Genomic DNA, 22,218 nt, shown 5'->3' with positions numbered 1-22,218 from the left:
GTGAGTGGGTACAAAAGAGGGTTGAAATCTGTCTATTTCTAAATGTATAGAGCTAGCTGAGACTGTCTCCCTGGTGTTGGAGACCCTGAGAACTCATAGTTGCTCTGGAAATTCATTCTGGGCTGGACAGCTCCATAGGGCTTGTTTTTCTGAGAGTGGCAGCCAGAGGGCTCGGGCAGGAGAGGCAGTGGCATTAGCTCACAGTGGCTTAAGGTTGTCTAAAAATCTCCCTGGGGCTGAGAGGAGGCCTAAGTCCTGATGCCTCCCAGGTCTCTTTGGATTTCTTCCCTGGGGACAGTCTAGACACAAGGAGAAATTTCTAGGCCGGAGGTTCTTTGCTAATCACAGTATAGTTACTCATTAGTAATCATCAACATGAAATCCTCATCAACTCCAGGGGAGAGTTCAACCTGGATTACCAACTGGGATATATAGTTTAGACGCTGTCACAGGAAGTTCTCCCAATGTCTAACCTCAATCCTTCCTGCCACAATTGAAGCCTGTTTCCTCTCATTCTGACTTTGGTGGAAGAAGGAGACAGCCAGTCACCATCTTCTGCTTAAGACCCATTACCTACTTGACCAAGGCAGTCAGATTCCTCCTCAGCCTTCTCCAAGGAACAGTGACCTGCCTGTTCAGGCAGCTGTTCACAGATTTGGCACCTGTCCCTGGTTTCTTTCTCTGCGTATGAGAGTATTTGAAACACAGCACTTCCTGGTTCAGGCCTGACCCTTCCTTCCAGGGAGGCTGCAGGGAACCATGGCCTGAGTAACCCCCACTCCCACATTCCTACAGCTGCAGAGAGGGAGCAGTGTGACCCCATCCCCTATCACTTCTTGCTTCAAGTCCTGGGTGGCACCTGGGATCAGAGATCAGAGATTGTGTGAAGAGATGAGGAGAGGTCAGAGTTTCTTCCAGATGAATTGCTGCTCATTGGAGGAAGGTGAAGGGCACACAGGACCCAGGGACACCAAGGAGTCAGGGGAAATGCTGGGCCTGGATGCTAATAAAAAAACCAGAAAAGGGGAATGAGGGCTGAGGGGGAGGGGGGCTGCGAGAGATTCCCATCTGTCAGAGTTGACAAAAAAGAGAGGTTTTGGGGGCAGGTGAGCTGTACACTGGTGAGAGGGCATGAAGAGAGGACAGTGAGGCTAGCACAGCCAGGGCAGAGGATGAATGTGCGAGGAAACTTCTTCTACAGGGGAAGAAAAACCTCTGGGCAGGGAAGCTGATCCAAGATCTAGGACCAAGGCTGCTAGAACCTTTGCTTTCAACTCAGGCTCTGTGCCATACCCACCCTGTCCTTCAGCTCCAGTTGGCAGAAGGTTCTCTTTTGGCCCCATCACTCTCAGCAATGCCTCTATCCTGTGCCCTCTGTTCTCTGGGCCTGTAAGCCCTCCTCTTCTCTGTGCCCTGAGGGACCTGGGCAGGAGGGAACGGCAGGCTAGAGCAAGGCCTGAGCTGAGGGTCTCCATGCAGAGGCCTCCCTGAAACTTCCCTCCCTTCCCCTAAGCCTCCCTGCTCCTTGGCTAGGGTGGGGACAGGAAGGAGCTAGGGAAGGGGAAACCAGGGGCTCTGGGAAAGTTGCTGTGGAGTCTGCCCTAAACCCCGGACTCCTCTGTGGCTGGAAATACCCGCTGTATAGCTCTTGGCCCTAGCCTTCCAGGCATCCCCTGGGTTTGGCAAATGAATCGGGGGCAGTTGCCAGGTCACCACCAATGAGGCCCCTTGCCTCCAGCCAGCAGGTCTCCACCCTGCCCCTCCTCTCTCTCCTTTCCTCCTGACCAGCACACAGGAGGCCTGGGAGGGCTTCCTTCCTACACCGTTAACAGGGGGCTCTCAGTTCAGGGGTCCTCAATCTCTCCTCTCTCGAGCCCATTGTCTCTGCAGGCCAAAGCTGTTCTCATTGAGAAGAGAGGGCCCTGTCCACATCAGTTACCACCTGCCCTGGAGTTTGGAGAAGACAAAGGAGTTAGAGTATGGAGTTAGCCGAGGTCCTCAGGCTCCTGGAAACCTGGGAGAGAGAAGGTGGGAGGCCTTCCTGGTCTCAGAAGGAGCCAGAGGAGGCACTCTGACTCATGTGTAATGGTCTCACCCACTCAGACATCCTTTCTTTCTTTTTCTTTTTTTAAAATATATTTTTATTGATTTCAGAGAGGAAGAGAGAGGGAGAGAGATAGAAACATCAATGATGAGCCCTAGCTGGTTTGGCTCAGTGGATAGAGCAACAGCCTGCGGACTGAAGGGTCCCGGGTTCGATTCCAGCCAAGGGCACATGCCTGGGTTGCAGGCTCAATCCCCAGTAGGGGATGTGCAGGAGGCAGCCGATCAATGATTCTCTCTCATCATTGATGTTTCTATCTCTCTCCCCCTCTCCCTTCCTCTCTGAAATCAATAAAGAAATATATTAAAAAAATAAATAAAGTTGTCGTTAGTAAGTACTTTCTCTTATTTAAAAAAAAAAAAAAAAGAAACATCAGTGATGAAAGAGAAACATCAATCGGCTGCCTCCTGTATGCCCCCTACTGGGGTTTGAGCCTGCAACCCAGGCATGTGCCGCAACTGGGAATCCAATCGTCATAAGTCAATGCTCAACCACTGAGCCACACAGGCTGGCCTCAGACATACTTTCCATAGTACATTTGGGTCATGAATCATGGACCAATGGACAGTCCAGCTCAGTCTGTGTGCCCTCTTGGTGACTTGGGGAGGGCAGAGCTTCCTGAGTGGCCAGCAGCCTCAATGACCAGAGCAGTTCAGAAGTTGGCTTCTTCCTCCTACACACCTCTGCTCTCACACACCACTGTGAAGGACAAGGAGTATCAGCTCAAGACCTACATTTAGCCCTGGCCAGAGTGTCATTTTTGGAAGGCCAAGGCCACGGGCAATTGGTTCTCCCAAACCTTGTCTCTTCTTCAAACACATTCTTTAAAAAAGAAATAAAGAAAGAAAGAAAGAAAGAAAGAAAGAAAGAAAGAAAGAAAGAAAGAAAGAAATATATATGTATATATATTGATTTCAGAGAGGAAGGGAGAGGGAGAGAGATAGAAGCATCAATGATGAGAATCATTGATTGGCTGCCTCCTGCACGCTCCCTACTGGAGACCAAGCCCGCAACCTGGGCATGTGCCCTTGACCGGAATCAAACCTGGGACCCTTTAGTCCACAGGCTGATGCTCTATCCACTGAGCCAAACCGGTCAGGGCTCCAAGCCCATTCTTAAAGCTCCAGTCTTTCCTCTCCAGCCAAGAACCTTGTCACACCCTCTTCCCACAAGTCTCTCATACTTGAGGTTTTCCACATGGCCATCTCCTTTCTATGCCCACCTGGCTTTTCTCCCTCCCTCTCTCTCTCACCTTTTGCTCCTCTTGCCTCATCCCTTATGACTATCTTCAGCTCTTCTTTTTCTTTCCTTTGCTGTCAGGGGCCTTCCCTCTACTCCAAGTCTGCCCCTGGCTATCAGGATGTCACCTGTGAAAAAGAAAATTAATGTGTTTTTTGGGGGTCCTGCAAAGGCATAATCACCCTTCCAGGTCACTATCACTATTATCCTATTGTACCGATGAGAAAACGGAGGTGTAGAAGCATAGTTAACATACAAGCTCAAAATAAATGACTTGGGGGTGGGGGTGGGGGGGAACAAGCCCAAGACCACATAGTTGGGAAGTGCCAAGGGCCAGGTCCACGCCATGCTTATGAGCAGACTCATAGTAGGTTGGGGAGAGGCCTACACTTGGCTCTGGCCAGAGTGTCATTGCACCTCAACCCTCCCCATCTCCCTCCGGAAGATTCTTCAGGACTCAGTGTTTCTCTGGTGTCCATGCCTGTGAAGCCCTAAACAAGTCCTCAAGGCCGCCACCAAGTCATCATCTTCGTCTCTCCTCCACCAGCTCAGGCCTGTCCTATGGGGAACCCACTCTGTACCGCGGGAAAGACCCAGAGCAGGCAGTTCCTTGTAGCGACTCCAGAGAGAAGCAAACCAGGCCCCGCGGGGGGCCGCTTGCCGAGCGGGAATCCCAGCCCTAACCACTGGGGGCCCTCGAGGGGAGGGGTGAGGGCGGGAGGTGGTTCTGCGGCGGCATCTGTCCCCGGCTGGCGGGAAGCTGCTGCATTAAATTGTAAAATCGATTTATTGACCGGCAGGTGCGAGCGGTGGCAGATGGAGAGTAGCGCTGCCGGGGCGCATCTGCGGGGAGCGGCGGCATCGATCCTGGCCCCCTCCGAAACCCGTTGGTCTCGGTCTTTTCTCCTTGGCTTGCTCCCATTTGCAGGGCCAAGGTCCGCGGAACTGCGGCGCCTAAGTGTCTAGGGTGGCTCGGCTCCGTACCCTAACCTCCTCCTGCCCCCAAGGCCCAGGCTGCACCCCCGCGGCTGGCAGGCCCTGCCAGCCCCACTACCCCAGTTGGCACGCGGCGGCCGGGCTGACGCGTGGCAGCGCCCTGCAGCAGATGAGGCACGCGCCGGCCTCATTTCAATGTGAATGGATCGAATGGAGCAGCCATGTGGCAGCAACAGTTTGCAAATCTCCCCGCCTTCTGTGCTGCTCCCCCAGCCGCCTCTCCCTGCACGTGGCCCCTACTCGGCAGCGACCGCAGAGGCACTCCTCAGGGCTTAAGTGTCCCGCCCAAACCAAGCCTGCTCCTCCGCCCCCTCCCGCCCCCACGGCTCTCCTACCTGGTGCTATTTGCCCTGCGGAGAACGCTGACCCAGGGCTGGGGGTGGGCGTGGGGAGTGGGATGGGCGAATAGGCTACCCAGTGGGGAGGGATCCCTGTCGTACCCCAGTAACCCGGGGTCAGTTTGAGAGCACGGCTGGAAGATAACCTTGGAGCTTCACGCGGGCGTGCTTTGTGCAGCTGGCAAGCAGAGAGGGCTGCAAAAGCAGAAGGCCCCCGAAGAGGAGGCTGTGGAGTCTTGCATGAAGCTGGGCCTCCACCGGGCTCCCGCTCAGGATTCCAAATAAATTGGCGGGTGCCGGTTAGGGTGAGGAACTCGGTGGGGCCAGCGTCTGTCTACATATTGGCAGGGTCAGAAGACATCCACCTGGGTCCAACCCCACTGTGATTTTCGGTCTCCCATCACCTCACAGCCTCCTGTTCCTGGGACCCCCAGGACTCACTTCTGTCTGCAAGTCGGGAGTGGGAGAAAAGGTGGGAGCCCCAGCTGTGGAGGCTTCAAATTTCGGTTTCCTGCCCACAGTCCGAGCCTCCTGCTCAGCAAAAGTGGGCAAAGCTTGCCCGGCCAGTGTTGCTCAATGGTTGAGCTTTGACCTACGAACCAGATCACAATTCGATTTTGGTTAGGCCTAGGGCACAAGCCTGGGTTGCTGGCTCAATCCTCTGTAGGGGGCATGCAGAAGGCAGCTGATCAATGATTCTCATCCATGTTTCTATCTCTCTCCCCCTCTCCCTTCCTCTCTGAAATCAATAACAATATATTTAATAAAAAAGTGGGCAAAGTGGGTACCAGAGCGTGCGGCAGAGTCCCAGTGGGATAATTCATTTCAAATGGGTGCTTCATAATCGATGGTGATGTCTTTCCTCCTCAGGTGAGAGGATTTCTCCTGCATCTCCTGCCTCCGAGGAAAATGATGATACTTTTGTTTGGTCTTTGTGTACAAAGTGCTTCTGGACGTATTAGTCCGATGTGTATGAGGATAGAGTGTTCCAGGTCTACCAGGTACTAAGCAAATGCCTCCTGTGGGACTGGATGTCTCCCTTGACAGTCAGGCAAATGCCAGCGCCAGAAAAGAACAGAGCTTTTATGAATTCCCAGGCCAGGACTTGGGGGTAAGGGGACAAGAAGTAGGTGGGGCTGGATGTCAGCTCGAAGAAGCGAAGGACACTCGTTGGCACCCTAGGTAGGTCTAGGGACCCATAGAGTGTGTCAGAGAGAAGATGGAAAACCCACTTACCAGGTTGGCTGGGAGGCATGCCCTGGGCTCCCCCTCCTTAGGGCCTGGGGACTCCGCCTGCCCATAACCTACATTAACTCTGGAGCGCAGCCTGGGCCCATCTGCCGGCCCCCGCCCCACCTCGGTTCCCCACGCCAAACCCCTCGCGCCAGATGGTGGCTGGGAGGGGTGACCGTGCGTGGGGGACCCCGGAGCCCGTCTTTTCACCTCGCCCCTCCCCAACCCACGCTCTCAACCTCTTGTTTCTCTCATCCTCCACACCCGCCCCCCCCCATCCTTCACCACCACCCCAAGTCAAAAAATCAGACCATGCTCGGCAAAGGCAGCTGTTGGGCTCCATTCCGAGCCCCCCTCAGCCTCTCCCGGGCCCGCACCGCGTCCCTGCTCCCCCCGCCCCGATCTTATCGCCCGACGACAGCCATCGCTGTTCCGGAGGGCTGACAGCTGAAGCCACTGGGGTCCCCCCCCCCCCCGCCGCCCTCAGCGTCGGGGAGAGAGAGAGAGAGAGAGAGAGAGAGAGAGAGAGAGAGAGAGAGAGAGAGAGAGAGAGAGAGCGCTCTCTGGCACCCCCCTACCCCTCTAGATTGGGAGAAGCCGGCCTTCCCCGATCTAAGGCCTCCGGGGATCACGCAAGGTTCCGGGAAAGCAGCTGCACTGCCGCCGCTCGGAGAAGTGGGGCCACCGGGGAAGCCGCAAAGGAGTGACGGGTAGCCTCCTGAAACTAAAACGAGTCCGAGGGTTTCCAGTTCCACTCTACATCTCAGCTTAGGAGGAAAGGACTGGGTCTGCCTGGCCTCAGCCCTTCACCTTGACTTGAATCAACTCTGGAGCCAGGAGAGTTCCTCTCTGCACCAACGGAGCGTCAGGACGCGGGAGGGGCTAGCTGGGTTCGGGGGGAGATGGTGGGCGCTGGAGCAGAAGCTGAACCCAGGTGAGGGGAGGCACTGGAGGTGTGGCCAGACTCTCATTACCATACAGCTGATGCCCGCCCAGCTTCTACCTCTGGGACCACGCCCCCTCCCCCCATCTCGGAGACCACGCGTCTTAGGGCTGGCACGCGCCGAGCCCGACGCGGGAGGAGGGGAACAGAAGGGAACAGGCACGCGCTGCACACGCCCCCCCCCCACCCCCCGCAACAAGGGAGGGAGACACCCACCAGGTGGAGGGAGAGAGCTCAGAGCCTTTTGACGCTTGGCCCCTCTCCAGGCGGTGAGCGGCCACAGAGAGGATCAATGCTCCCGCTGGCTTCCTTGCTGCGCCCGGGAGGCGTGGTGGGTGGGCGCTCGCGGGTTGAGGCCCGATCAGGCGAGGGGTCCAGAAGCTCCATGAAGAAGCAGGAAATCGGAGTCCTTTAGCTCTGGTTTCGCTTTCCCGACATAAGTTCTTTTTACCTGCAGCAGGTGACTAGCGCTGGCTGCGGGCGCAGTGCACCCGGGGACTCCCCCGTGTCTCCGCCCCCACTACCATTCCGGAATCACTCGCTCACCTCCCGTCCCATTCACCCCGGCCCTCCTCCTATTCTCCCACTGCCCGGGTCTCCGCGCTTAACTCCGTGGTTGCGGAGAACTGGTCTCTCAGCACGCGCAGAGCTGGGGGACCCAGGGGCTAAGAACAGCACGGATGGGCGGGGACCTGTGCCTGACTGGCTGGCGGGGAGGGGGAATGGCGGGGGCGGAGGCCCCCTCCCGGCGGCGCTGAGGCTGTAGCAGTTAGAGGCCGGGAGGGGAGGGGAGAGTGACAGGCAAAGAGGAGAGGAGCCAATGTATATAAGGAAGGCTCCCGAGCGCGCAGGTTTCAGTAGCGGCGCTGAGCGCAGGCTGGGATCTCGAGGCCAAGAGCTGCAGCTCAAGCCGCCTCAGTGCAGTGTACCCGGGCACTAGCCGCTTGCAGCCCCAGGATTAGCCAGAGGACACATCCTCAACGCGGCCGCTGCCCAGCCGCCCTCACCTGGATTACCTACCGCAGCAATTTGAGCGGACCTAACGGGAAGCGGAGGCAGGAGGAAGACTCCGAGCGGAGCCTGGCTTTTCAGAGACTCCTCCGCGGCTGGACGCACGGGGAGGCGGCGTCCCGAACCAAGCCAGCTTCAGGGCGGGCGGGTGGAGAGAGCGACGCCCCAGGGAATGGCAGCCGCCTCCAGTAGCGCGTCTGGTTGGGCGCTACTGTTGCTGGTGGCACTTTGTCAGCAGGTAACGTCCCGCGCCCCCTTCGCCCCCTCCCACCGCGCTCTGGGCCAGAGCCCGGGCGTCCGCCGAGCTGACGGCTCCCCTCCCTCCTTCCCTGGTCCCTGTGCAATAGCGCGCGGCCGGCTCCGGAGTCTTCCAGCTGCAGCTGCAGGAGTTTGCCAACGATCACGGCGTACTGGCCAGCGGGCTGCCGTGCGAACCCGGCTGCCGAACCTTCTTCCGCGTCTGCCTTAAGCATTTCCAAGCGGTCTTCTCGCCGGGGCCTTGCACCTTCGGCAGCGTCTCCACACCTGTTTTGGGCACCAACTCCTTCGTCGTCGGAGACGACAGTAGCGGCGGAGGACGCAACCCTCTTCAGTTGCCTTTCAATTTCACCTGGCCGGTGAGCACAGTCTGGGCGCACTGGGAGGTCAGGAAAACCAAGAGAAGTGTGTGTGTGGGGGGTCCCTGATACCAAAGCGTTCTCCCCAGATTTCCTTGCTCCCCTACAAAACAAAACAAGGGGCGTTCTCTTCTGATCCTTTCTTTCGACTCTCTCCTGGGACCTCATCCTTTGAAAAGCTCTCACCAGTCTCCCTTTCCCAGTTCTACGCCTTCTCTTCCCCAAGTTCTTGGGATGTGGTTTTTTATCACCCTCGTGCGTCCCCCGCCTCCGAAAGGTTCTCGTGTGCATTCCCCCATCCTTCAACCCTCCTCCTACCCGGGGTTCTCCTCTCGCCTTTCGTGCTCGCGCGCGATGCTGTGCGCAGACCCGTTAGGTTGACCCGGGCGCAGTAACTGTATCCTGCAATTAAATTAATTAAACCGGCTGCCACAAGGCACTCCACCACCCCCGTGCTCATCTCGCTATCTCTCTGTCTATCCCTCCCCCTCCATCCGCTTCCCAGGGTACCTTCTCACTCATCATCGAAGCTTGGCACGCGCCTGGAGAAGACCTGGGGCCAGGTGAGTAGCTTGCTCCGCTGCCACAGGGGGGCGACACGGCGCAGCGCCGAAAGAGTTAACCTGTAATAATAGGCGGGGGAAGTGCGGGGTGAGGAGGGTGGGGGGCCGGACGCTTAGCTCGGCCGGGAGCTGCGCCCCGCGCTGGACGCTCGGATTCCGCCCGCTGCCTGGACTCTGAGCACAATTGCGTTTCCTGCGGGTTATTTTTGGCGTGGGAACGCGGGGAGCACGGCGGTGAGAAAGGCCGAAGCTGCCAGCGCCGCTGACGGGCCCCTTCCTGTATTTTACACCTTTCGCGAATTCCGCTCCTTTGGAAAGGGAATAATGGCTTTGGGATGTTGTTCTGACACAGAGGAAAAGGATATTTCAGCAGCACAACAATTCTCACTTTGAAAAGGAAAAAGAAAAGCATTACCCATCTCTGAGGGCAGAACCCCTGAATGGGCACCCGAGGACCCCTTGCTCCCAGGGTCCTCTCTACACAGAGAGCTTTTCTTTTTCTTTCTTTCTTTCTGTATTTTTTTCTTTTCCATTTTGACCTCTTTTCCTCTTTCCCCTGCCTATCTGCTTCCAGAACACTAGGATATCTTAACATCCTTCTATTGTCCCCCTTTTGTTTTTTTAAAATATTCTTATTGATTTCAGAGAGGAAGGGAGAGGGAGAGATAGAAACATCAATGATGAGAGAGAATCATTGATGGGCTGCCTCCTGCACGCCCCTTACTGGGGATTGAGCCCACAACTCGGGCATGTGCCCTTGACTGGAATTGAACCCGGGACCCTTCAGTCTGCAGGTTGTTCTCTATCCACTGAGCCAAACTGGCTAGGGCTATTGTCCCCCTTTTGAGTAGTATCAGGCCCCCTGCACATGCACACACACAGGGCAGCTAAGAAGTGGGACCCTTGGGTTCCTTTGGACTGTGCTTGCTGGCAGGTGGGGGTCATCTGGACAACTGGTTTGATCCAGCAGTTGCTGGCACCGTTGGGGACAGGCTGCCCTTCCTTGACCTGGCCCTCTGCCCCTTCAGAGGCCATGCCACCAAACGCGCTCATCAGCAAGATCACCATCCAGGGCTCCCTAGCTGTGGGCCAGAACTGGTTATTGGATGAGCAGACCGACCCTCTCCCAACAAGGCTGCGCTACTCTTACCGGGTCATCTGCAGTGACAACTACTATGGGGACAGCTGCTCACGCCTGTGCAAGAAGCGCAATGACCACTTCGGCCACTACGTGTGCCAGCCAGATGGCAGCCTGGCCTGTCTGCCGGGCTGGACTGGGGAGTACTGCGAACAGCGTAAGCAGCCAAGCTCTCTGCCGCTTGCCTGGAGGGGGGGGGTCCCTTGAGCAAAAAACAAGACAAAACAGCCTGCCTGTCTCACAGAGCAGATCTGGGCTGCCCACTCGCTGGGCCTCAGGAACAGCTGGGGATGCTTAGGACAGGTTTGGGCTCAGAACTTTCTCTTCTGAGAGCTCCTCCCCATTGTGCCAAAGCCTATAAGGATCCCATTATTGCATTCCATCCAGCCTGGCTTCTCCTTCCCTGTGCCACCGGTTCCTTTTAAGACACCTATGGCTCCTCTGAGAGGCCAGGAGTGGGACGTGAGCCCAGGAGAGCTGGGGGCACCCCCAAGGCCAAGAGAGGGAGAGTGGGCTTCAGAGGCGTTGGCATCCCACCCTCACCCAGCACTGTTTTCTTTTCTCAGCTGTCTGCCTTTCTGGCTGTCATGAACAGAACGGCTACTGCAGCAAGCCGGCAGAGTGCATGTGAGTAGGGGACAGGAAGTGGGAAGGGGATATCCCCGGGTCAGGCCCTCAGCTCACCTCAGCCTCCCTTTTGTTTCACAGCTGCCGCCCAGGCTGGCAGGGTCGACTGTGCAATGAATGCATCCCCCACAATGGCTGTCGCCACGGCACTTGCACCACCCCCTGGCAATGTACCTGTGATGAGGGCTGGGGCGGCCTATTCTGTGACCAGGGTGAGTGAGGGCAAAGAGAGAGTGCAGAGGGGGTGGGAGAGATGGGCAAGGGGTGGGAACAGAGGTATCACCTGGGCCCTTTTTATGTGGTGACTGCTGAGCTGGCTTTCCCCTTATCCTTCAAGGAGCTTGGGGCTTTCAAGGATCTTTACAACCGGCCTAGAATAAGATGGGGGTGCTTCTTCCTCTGCTGCTGAGGAGGCAGGGTGGCTGGAGAATCCAAGAGGGTGACAATTGATAGCGTGGAGGTTGCACTCATAAATTCTAGTAAGGCCATGCCTGGCGGGTGTGGCTCAGTTGGTTGAGTGTGGTCCCAAGCACGAGAGGTCGCAGTCAGGGCACATGTGCGGGTTGTGGACTTGATCCCCAGTAGGGGGCGTTCAGGAGGCAGGCCATCCATGTTCCTCTTTCATAGATGTTTCTCTCTCTCCCCCCCTCTCCTTTCCTCTCTCTCTAAAATCAATAAAAACATTTTTTTAAAAAAAAATTCTAGTAAGGCCAGATAGAGAGAGGGATGCTGGGCTTAGTTCCTCTTTCTACCTCAGTTACCTATTAACCCCCTAAGTGTTTGCTTACCTGCCTGGGCTGTTTGAGCAGTTCTCCCCTAAACAGCTGTCCGGTGAGGTGTGCCCACCAGCTGCCTGGAGGCTGTGTGAGCTGGGCCTCTGGGTGGAGTGACATCTAACTGACTTTTCAGTGTGGGCAGAAACAGTCGCCCTTGTTCATCCTCAGTTGCACTTGCCAGGCAGCTGCCTGAGCCCACACTGTCTCTTCCTGGTGTTTGGCGGGTCTGGTCACTCCTCTGGCTGTGCTGGGGTCTGCCAGCTCCAACTATGGAGGAGGGATCCTTTATCTCTTTCATCCTGGGAGCCAGCTGCAGCATGTGCCTCCCATTTTCAGGGGCAAATGGGGTGGCTGCTGCCATGGAAACACCAGCACAAGTCTGGGTAGGGTGGGCAGAGGGCTTGCCAGGATAGAAAGAACTTGCCTAGGCCCTGACTCGCTGGTAACAAGGGCTTGGAATTCAGCCCCTGTATTCTTTGTGGGTGTGTTGCTTTCTACCCCTCCCCGCAAACACACACACACACACACACACACACACACACACGCACGCGCGCACACACACACACACACACACACACACACACACACACGCCTGCCCATTCTCTTTCCTCTGCCCACATTTGCTCACAGGTGACACAGTCATATACTCATCACATGCAAATACAGCCCTCACAGTCCCAATATTTGTTCTGTCTGGTTCTCTTTCCCTGTCCTTCCCAAATAAGAAAACCTACACTTACATTTCAAAATACCCTCATAATAGCCAAAACCGGTTTGGCTCAGTGGATAGAGCGTCGGCCTGTGGACTGAAGGGTCCCGGGTTTGATTCCGGTCAAGGGCATGTACCTTGGTTGCGGGCACATCCCCAGTGGGGGGGTGTGCAGGAGGCAGCTGATAGATGTTTCTCTCTCATCGATGTTTCTAGCTCTCTATCCCTCTCCCTTCCTCTCTGTAAAATATCAATAAAATATATTTAAAAAAAATACCCTCATAATGAATTCCCCTTAAAAAATGTCACTGCCTATGGTGGCTCTCGCCACCCCTCTCTACCATTTCCACCCGTTAAGCGGCCTATCTCAGCTTCCCCTCCTCCATGAAGCCTTTTCTGACTTCCTCCTAAACATGTGGCCATGCCGTCCACTCCTCTTCCTTACCTACGTTCTACCCTACTTGCCGGTGTTTGTGAGCTTACCTGGCAGGCAGTTGTCACCTGTGTTTTTCAACTTTGACTGGTTGCACTGGCCAAGTATGCGTCAAGGTGCTTCAATACAGGATTCATTTGGGGAAGAGGAAGGGTATTTGGGCCTTGAAGACTGAGTTGAAACCTCTGGGCCAAATAAAGGCAGTGAACTTACACTACAAGAAGCCTGGAGATGGGGATGATTCTCTGGCTTTGCTCAGCTGGCTGGTTCCTGTCTCTACAGATCTCAACTATTGCACCCATCACTCCCCGTGCAAGAACGGGGCAACGTGCTCTAACAGTGGGCAGCGGAGCTACACCTGCACCTGTCGCCCAGGCTACACTGGTGTGGACTGTGAGCTGAAGCTCAGCGAGTGTGACAGCAACCCCTGTCGCAATGGAGGCAGCTGTAAGGTGAGGCCCAGGCTGGCGCAGGGAGGCAGAGGTCTGGCCAGGAGGTTCTCATGCATTCTCACTCCCGGTGGCCATAGGCAGGCATTGTGGGCATGTGGGAGCTAACCCCCAGCCACACATCCCTGCCCCCAGGGTCTGACTTTGGCCCTTTTCTGGTGTCTCTCCAGGACCAGGAGGATGGCTACCACTGCTTGTGTCCCCCAGGCTACTATGGCTTGCACTGTGAGCACAGCACCTTGAGCTGTGCTAACTCCCCTTGCTTCAATGGGGGCTCCTGCCGGGAGCGCAACCAGGGGACCAGCTATGCCTGTGAATGCCCTCCCAACTTCACGGGCTCCAACTGCGAGAAGAAAGTGGACAGGTGTACCAGCAACCCGTGTGCCAATGGTGCGTCCTGTTGTCTTGCTAACTCAGTACACCAGCCCTGGGGACAAGAGAGCCTTCTGGTGAGGGAGAGTCAGGAGAGGAGAGAGGCCTTGTCTGTCACTCCAGGCAGGCTGACCTGGGTCCCCTTCTGCTCTGGGTGGCGACGAGCTTGCTTGATCAGCTGGGTAGCTTTGGAAGAGGAGCAGGTTAGCAGTGGGTGCAGAAGGAGTAGTGGATATCCTGAGTGGCTTCTATTCCTATTCCCATCGGAGCCCTGTCCCTGCTGGGGTGGCCTCTAACCCTCCGCAGGAAGTCCTGGGCTAGAGAAAGGGACGTTGGAGGGAGGCTGGTGAGGCTGGGGCCCTGCTCCTGAAGACCTCACCTTGCCGCATGGCCACATGAGCCTGGTGTGGCACAAGGCACCTAGAATGTTCAGCATCTTTTGGGATGCAAAGCATGCTGGGTATCTTTGTCTCCTTGGCTTCCTGGTGACTTTCCTGAGGCAGGTGGACGCACTGTGCCTGGGGGAAGCCCCAGGAGCTGGAAAGGAGTTGGAAGGGCTGAGATGGCGTCTGCTGTCTGGCTAATCACTCAGTTAATCCCCTGGAGCCACAGTTTCTTCGTCACTGAATGGGAAATATAATACCTGTCCTCTGCCTTTCACGTGGTTATGAAGATTAGATGAAACAATGATAATTACATTTATTTGAACATTTGCTATACACCAGGCATGTGCTCCTGCCCTCATGCATCATCCCACCTAACCCTCAGAGATCTCCTGTGGAGGGGATAGCATTATACTCCAATTTAACAAACAAGGAAACGGAGGCTTAGAATAAGGTAAAGCGACAGGTGCCAGATCCACAGCTAGACACAGCTAAGATTCAAACCCAAGCTCATCTGGCTGATTCTACCGTAAAGCTCTGTGAGATGCTAGTCGTTTTTATACATGAGCCCATGAAGGCGTAGCAACCAGGGTCACCTCAGCTCCAGGTCTCCAGACTCTTCATGCAGTGTTCCTCAGAGTGGGAGCTGTGACATGGGGCAGAAGGACCCGAGCTCGCCCCTGGGTGGGGCACTCCCCCTCTGCACCAGAGGGGCTCGCAAGCGATTGCTGACTTATGCCGTGTGTACCTACAGGGGGCCAGTGTCTGAACCGAGATCCAAACCGCATATGCCGCTGCCGCCCCGGATTCACAGGCGCCCACTGTGAGCTCCACATCAGCGACTGTGCCCGCAGCCCTTGTGCCCATGGCGGCACCTGCCATGACCTGAAGAACGGGCTCGTGTGCACCTGCCCTGCTGGCTTCTCTGGCAGGCTCTGTGAGGTGCGGACACTCGGCGGCGACGCCTGTGCCTCAGGACCCTGCTTCAACGGGGCCACCTGCTATCCCAGCCGCTCCCCCGACAACTTCGTCTGCAACTGTCCCTATGGCTTTGTGGGTAGCCGCTGCGAGTTCCCTGTGAGCATGCCACCCAGCTTCCCCTGGGTGGCTGTCTCCCTGGGCGTGGGGCTGGTGGTGGTGCTGGTGTTGCTGGGCATGGTGGCAGTGGCTGTGCGGCAGCTGCGGCTTCGGCGGCCCGACGACGGCAGCAGGGAGGCCATGAACAACTTGTCAGACTTCCAAAAGGACAACCTGATCCCCGCCGCCCAGCTCAAGAACACAAACCAGAAGAAGGAGCTGGAAGTAGACTGTGGCCTGGACAAGTCCAACTGTGGCAAACAGCAGAACCACACATTGGACTATAATCTGGCCCCAGGACCCCTGGGGCGGGGGACCCTGCTGGGGAAGTATTCCCACAGTGACAAGAGCTTAGGGGAGAAGGCGCCCCTGCGGTTACACAGGTGAGCAGCACCTGGAGGCCCAGGGCCTGGCCCCAGACCCCGAAGTGGTACTGCCTGGGCTCCCTCAGGACAGGTTGGAGGCTGGCACCAGGCCTTTGACTGCTCTTTAGCAAACGGGGTTTTGCTACTGATTTTCCAGCAGAAGTTCTGCCAGGGGTCTTTGTCCCTCCCTCACATTCATTCATTCATTCATTCACAATGTCAAGTGCCCACATTGTGTCTCTTGTGACTTCCAGCTTTCTGTCATGGCTTGCCTCTAGCAGCAATGCTGGCTTTTGCCAGGCCTGGACCCTCTGATAAGATTGGGGGTCCTGTGGCTCTCTTAGGGGCCTGTTCCTACCTGTCCCCCAGGCTAATGTTGGGCATCCCCAGTCCCTGTGTCCTCTCCCAGAGCCACTCATGCCAGTGCCCTTGGCTCTCCAGGGTCCAGGTTAGTGCCCCCACCCTTCGCCAGCCCTCTCCCCATACCTCCCTCAGCGGCCTGTCTTGTGTTCCCTTAGTGAAAAGCCGGAGTGTCGGATATCAGCGATATGCTCCCCCAGGGACTCCATGTATCAGTCCGTGTGTTTGATATCAGAGGAGAGGAACGAATGTGTCATTGCCACAGAGGTGAGTGCTGGGCTCGTCTGCCCTTCCAGCATGGCCCTGCCTGCCTTTTGGGGATGGGAAAGTGGCCTGGGTACCCTTGACCTCAGGGGCCACTCTGGGGTGGGTCAGGACCCTTCCTTGGCAGGCCAGGTTCAGTGGCTCTTGGGTCCCTGCTAGTCTCGTTGAAACAGAGGGTGTGAAACAGGAGCCGTGCTGGTGAGCCCAGCCTGGTCTCTTCCTGCTGTGTTAGTGCTGGGCTGGGCAGCCGTGGCACCCGGCCAGCTCCCAGGCGCTGCTTCCCAGCTGCTGGTGGGTGAGGGTGGTTGCCTTGTGCCCCTCCTGCCCCTTCTCCCTGGCTTCCTCCATTGGCCCACTTAAAAGCATAGGCTCCCAGGCATGTGCTTGTGCTGGGACAGAAGATCAGGGGGGCCTGCCCTACCTTTCCTTCACCCCATCTGCCCTATTGGCTTCTCCTAGGGAGGCCCAGGGCAGCCATGGAGGGAGGGCTTTGTACGCCAGGTAACCCACTCTCCACGTGCTCCCCAGGTATAAGGAGAAGCCTCCCAGGACATTCCAGCTTCGCCCAGCAGCTGGACCTTCCTTCTGCATTGTTTACATTGCATCCTGGATGGGACATTTTTAATATGCAACGTGCTGCTCTCAGGAGGAAGACAGAATGGCACGAACTGGACAGACTGTGAACTTGCCAAGAGATGCAGTACCTTCCACACCTTTGGGTGTCTGTCTGGCATCAGATTGGCAGCCGCACAGCCAGGGGAAGAGAGAGGAGGAGAGGTGCCCCTTGGACCTGCCCTGCCTGCCGTGGTCTTCAGAGGGCTCCTTTGGAGTCTGGTCTGTTTTCCAGAGGGAGTGGCAGTGGTCCCGTAGGGCCAGGAGCTGCTGCGGCCTCCACGGGCATGTTTCTAAAAGTGCCTTTGGCCCAGGCTCCATGGTGACAGCTGGGTCCAAATCAGAGAGGAGAGAGGAGGCCAGTAAGGGCAGGGCCATCCGTGGGCCAGGAAACCACCAGGTGTGGCTGTTGGCAGGGGTTGCCCTGCAGGTGAGGTGAGCACCCAAAGTGGGAGGAGCACTTTCTGCCCACGTGCCTCTAACTACTGCGTTTGGGCCTTCATCACACCACCCAGCCTCTCCCTGGGCCAGGCCCACTGGGCAAGAATGTTGGTAAGCCTTACCTGGTTTCTACAGCCTCTGGTTTTGGGTGCCTCTGGGCTCCTGTGAGCAGACAGGTGGAGGGCCAGCCAGGGGTGCCAGGCCTAACTAGGGAGCTCAGGGCAGTGATGTTGGAAATGCCAGGAGGGAGAAATTGGGTTGTCATCACCCAGGCCCTTTCCTCCCTCAGGCCCATTCCTATGGCCTTGAGTCTGAGCTCTCCCCATGCCCACTACTGCCCCTAGTGGATCTTCAGAAATCAATAATATGAGTTTTTATTTTGTTTGTTTTTTGTAGTTTATTTTGGAGTCTAGTATTTCGATAATTTAAGAACCAGAAGCACTGACATGTCTACATTTTATAACATTATTTTGTATGTAATGTGTATTTATAATGTGGAACAGATGTGTATAGGAGTTTATTACTTCTTGGGTCCTGTCTTTGTGATGGCCGAGTGGGAATCCTGTCCCCATCCTCTCTGATTCCCCTTCCCATACTGCTGCCAGCTGCTCCACCAGAACCTCTGGGCCCTCTGCATACACTTGGGCCTGGCCTGCTGTGCTCCAGGCTCTGGTCCCCTCCCAGTCCTTGGGAAGCCTGACCTCACCCATCTAGTCCCCAGCCTCAGCCAGCCTTCCCTGCCTGATGGTTGGAGGCTGTCTGTCTGTGGCTCTCCATCCTCCTAATGCTCGCAGCACTCCTTGGGTGATGTGCCCTCTGACCTAAATCTGTCCCCCTTTTCTCTCAAGTCTGAAAAAGCTCATGGGCTTCAAAGTCAGCCTGGGGGATATAGGCATTTGGGAGAAGAGGACAATCCTGTCTGTTTCCCTCTTTTTGAAAGGATTCTGTTGTTGGAGAATGGAGTCTCTGAACCACGGTGACATCTGGGTCCTTCTTCCTGCCAAGGCAGGGTTTTAGATGGACTGGCACCCCACTCTTTCTTTCAGCCCCAGTAGGGCACTGGTCTTGGGGGAGGGGAGCTCTGCCTTGGCCTGTCCTCCTTGCAGCTGGACAAGAGAGCTGAGTCTGGGCACCTGGTCAGCAGGAAGGGGAAGAAGAGAGGGTGGCCTTCCTGAGTCCAGGTTTCTCTGGCTGAGACACTAATGAGGGAATTGCCAGTCTCAACTTCATGCCTAGTTTCCTCTAAGGTGCAGAATGGTCCTAGGCTGCCACAGTCCTCTTTTTACAGCCACAGACATACCCCATGGAGAGCAAATGATGAAAAAAAAAAAAAAAGAGCCATTGACAAAAGCTGAGCAGATGCTCCCAGCTCTCAGCCTGTCCACAGTGAGGCAAAATAGACCCACCAGATGCTCCCAATGGAGTCCCAGTATATGCAGTGCTACTTGCCTCCCTTTTCCTCTTTCTCCTGCCACACACAGCTTGCCTGCCCCTAATCTGGGTGCCTACACCAGAGACCAGGGAGCCAGAGACCTAGGCTCATCACACTCCCTGCATGCACAGGCTCCACGCCTCACTCATGGGTCCCTGTTCCCTTGTTGCACACACAGGGTATCAAACAGGAAAGCATTCAGGGAACCGTTCCCACAGCCTGAGCCGGCAGCAGGGGGAAGAACAACACGACCTCACTCTTCCTGCCCAAAATGAAACAGGAAAGCGGCTCCCGGACCCTGGGGGGCGGGGGGAAACTGGGCTGGGACACGCAGGCCAGATGACGAGGCTCCCATGTGGGGGACAGGTAGGATACCCGCAAGCCTGCACGTCCACACCACGAGGCTGTGCTGGACTGCACTGGCTGCCAGCACCTCAAAGAGCCCCGAAGAGGAGCTGGCTGGCTAAACCCATCTGGCTCTGATACCCTACAGAGACCTGGGAGAGCCCACCACACCAGCTCTCTGGGGAAAGAAGTCTGGGCAGCTCCAACTTGTAGCTCATGCCAGTCTCTACCTCTGTCGACATGGCAAAAGGTGGGCCAGGCACTTTGGGTGTGAACAGACCACAGCGAAAGCCCTCCTCTCCCCAGGATTTCCAGATCCCTTCCTGAGGGTCCAGCCCCTTCTCATAGGTAAGGCACCAAAGACCCTTCTGATGGAGTGTCCAGGTGCACAGGAGAGGTCCCAGGCTTGGCAGAAACAAGGCCAGGTGATAGCTCTAGACTCACTGTGGAGTACACTCCATGGCTTAGCAAATGCCCATGTTTAATCAGCACGGGTATTTCACAAGAGAATTCAGAGCGTAGCAGTTCCTTAACAGCCTGGAGGCAGCCCTGCCCACAGGATAAGTCTGACCCCACAGTGACCTCCAGCTCTGAGGACAGCTGCTTTTTCAGGGCCCAGTGGCTGGGAAACACCTGGATATCACTGCAAGGAGGTGAGTCAGGGAGAAGCTGTGAAGAAGAAAAGAATGAATGTCTTTATCCTGCTTGCTCAACCACGGTCCCCTCTGCTGCCACAGGGCCATGGTCAGACTGGTCAGGGGGTACAAGAAAGTAGTGGCTCCTACCTCCCCCCATTCCAGCTAAATTAAGCCACTAGAGTAAACTCAGGTAGTATGGATACTACACCCCTAACGGGGACCCACAGGGCTCTCCCCTCCTTGCAGCACTCCCAGTCTTTGCGTGGGTCCCCAGGATCCGCGGACCCAGCCCCTCCTCACCCCCCACGTGGTCTGCTGCATTCCGGGAAGGGGATGGAAGTGATTCACTCCGGGTACTATGACTGTCCCTTCCCGAGGAGAGGATGCGCCTGGGAGGTCCCATCGGCCTTCCCAGGGCGGCCGCGCCCTCCTTCGGGTCCAGGGCTCCCGGTTCGACCCCGTGGCCTGGCCGGATCCCTTTGGACCCAGAGGCTCGATTGGCGGCGGAAGAAGGAGGTGCGGCGCGCCGGCCGGTCAGCCCTCCACCTGCTGTGGCCGCCGGCGCCCCGGAGGTCCCGGGCTCCCCGCCCCCCTACGCTCTTTGTTACAGCTCCACTTCCTGTTTGTGGCCGCCGGACCGGGGCTCACTTCCCGGGCCGGGAAGCCGCCGAAGGCCGCGAGTTTCTCGCAGACTCCCCCGCCCTCTTGGCTCCGCCTCTCGCACCCCCGAATGCCGCCTTCCCTCCGGCCTGAGAGCCCGCTCACCCCGCTGCTCCGCACTAGAGGGCGCTGCGTGGCTGCTGGCCCCTCCCGGCGGGGGTCAGCCCTTCTCGGTCCTGGGCCCATGGAACCAGCCAGGAGAGGGGCAGCTGGACACAAATTCAGTTTTCCTTTTTTCTTTTTTTTTTTTTTAAATATTCTTATTGATTTCAAAGAGGAAGGGAGAGAGAGAAACATCAATGATGACAGAGAATCATTGATCAGCTTCTCCTGCATGCCGCCTACTGGGGATGGAGCCCGCAACCCGGGCATGTGCCTTTGACCAAAATTGAATCCGGGACCCTTCAGTCCGCAGGTTGAGGCTCTATCCACTGAGCCAACCCGGCTAGGGCATGAATTCAGTTTTCCCCTTATGGTGCAAAGTTCCCTCCAGGCCCCGCACCCCTAGCAGAGGGAGTACACTGGAGAGAGCGCAATGCGAGGCTTTCCCCTACATGTGACTCAGAGTGTCGAGAGGCAAGGCTCTTTCGCATACTCTGACCTGGCACAGCAGCCAGCTCCCTCCCACCTCGCTGTCTGCAGTCCGCCTGCCTTCTCTGCCACCAGCATCCTGAATGGAAGGGAATGGGGACGGCTGGACAGGGCACCGGGCTTGAGTCGGGAGGCTGAAGCTCCCTGTCACACCACCTGTTATTGCCAGGTGACTTGGGACAAGTCCTTGTAGTCCTTCATTCCGTCCACACTGTTTGAGCCCCCTTTATATGCCAGGCATTGGCGGTAAAACATGGTCACTGCCCAAGGACGCCAACCATCTAGTTAATTATCCGTAACCTCTCAGAGGATGGTAATACCTCTGGCACATTACTGTGAGGTTGAAATGAGTTAGGGTATGAAAATATTTGTGAGCAGCGAGTTCCCCCACTGAGTGGTTAAGTCTTCTCAAGCTATGCTAGCAAACCACAGGGTGGGGGTGGGCTAGGGAGGAGCTTGGAGTCTGGGTGAATGGACTCAGCAGTAGCCCTAGGACCACGGAGGCTGCTGAGATCCCAGGTTGCCTCCACCATTGCTTCCCTTTGTGCGCCTGTCTTTAAGGAACATCACTAGTCTAGGTAAACCTCCTCTACTGTGGGCAGTATTGAAAGGGTTTTCCTGGCTGTGGGAGGGACAGCAGGGCCCCAAGTCCTCAAGAGTCTCCTTTCCCAATGGGGGTGGGAGGTGAGGGCATTTGCGGGGGTGGGGGGGGGGCGCGGTAGGGGAGGCCAGGGGAAGGTCAATAGGGGAAGCAAAGGAGACATATGTACTACTATTTGTAATACTTTAAACAATAAAATATATATATATTTTAAATTTTTTTTGAAGTCTCCTTCCCCTTGGATATCTGCCACCTAAGTGGCGTTTGCCCCCTTTTCCCAGACCTCTGGGGCCCTGTTACCTGTAACACTTTAGCTAAGAGTGGGCTCCGCCTGCTTCCTTCATCCCTAAAGACCCTCTGAGGCCACAGCACAGGGTCCAAGGAGCCAACTGAGCCTATGGCCAGACACAAGGTAACTGGCACCTCAGGAGTCTGGATTTAGCAACAGGTAGGCTCTGGGCCCAAGCCAGCCTATGTTATGGCACAGGCAAAGCCCTGCCAAGCAGGGCCAGCCTGTCTGTCTCCTGTGAATTTTATCCTGGCTCAGGTTGGAGGAAAAGCAAGCCCTGGGGGTTGGCAAAAAGGCATGTGCCACTTGGATTGATGTCCCTTTTCCACAGTGGCAGGCATCTGGGCCAGGCCCAGTATGCTAGGCCTGGTGTGTTCAGTGTCACCTCCATCAGTGACTCCCTGCACTCAGTGTCCTCTTCAATCTCTCTGGTAAAAGAGATCGAGTACATTCTAGGATCGCCTTCCCATTCTCCATCAGCCCTTGGGGGATGGTGCCCCAGCTGCTGTCATTTAAGGGCTTCACTTTCTTGACTGTCTGTGGGCCTCAGAGTTTGCCCCCACAGTCATAATTCTCCAAATGGGCTGCTTTCCTGGAATTCTTTTCTAAAGC

At 56.3% G+C, this 22,218-nt stretch overlaps 1 protein-coding gene across 1 annotated transcript; it reads left to right on the top strand.

Moving 5' to 3' along the window:
- Positions 1-7,633: 7,633 nt before the first annotated feature.
- Positions 7,634-18,370, top strand: DLL4 (delta like canonical Notch ligand 4). Its single transcript, XM_080649648.1, has 11 exons — positions 7,634-8,102; positions 8,212-8,481; positions 8,987-9,044; positions 10,073-10,339; positions 10,749-10,809; positions 10,891-11,021; positions 13,010-13,179; positions 13,347-13,566; positions 14,686-15,391; positions 15,892-16,000; positions 16,526-18,370. Exons 1-11 carry the CDS (start codon positions 8,037-8,039, stop codon positions 16,529-16,531), a joined length of 2,064 nt encoding a protein of 687 aa, XP_080505774.1. The 5' UTR covers positions 7,634-8,036; the 3' UTR covers positions 16,532-18,370.
- Positions 18,371-22,218: the final 3,848 nt, after the last annotated feature.

The sequence above is a fragment of the Plecotus auritus genome, assembly GCF_963455305.1.
Source record: "Plecotus auritus genome assembly, chromosome: 1".
NCBI lineage: Eukaryota > Metazoa > Chordata > Mammalia > Chiroptera > Vespertilionidae > Plecotus > Plecotus auritus.
Note: the sequence above shows the minus strand (reverse complement) of the source record. Positions and strands in the feature narration are given on the sequence as shown.

Bases quoted from the DNA above. Each gene is read 5' to 3' on its own strand.
- DLL4 (XM_080649648.1), top strand. From the start codon at position 8,037: ATGGCAGCCGCCTCCAGTAGCGCGTCTGGTTGGGCGCTACTGTTGCTG. The intron at 10,340-10,748 runs GTAAGCAGCCAA...TTCTTTTCTCAG, and splicing joins TGGGGAGTACTGCGAACAGC to CTGTCTGCCTTTCTGGCTGT. The intron at 11,022-13,009 runs GTGAGTGAGGGC...CTGTCTCTACAG, and splicing joins CGGCCTATTCTGTGACCAGG to ATCTCAACTATTGCACCCAT.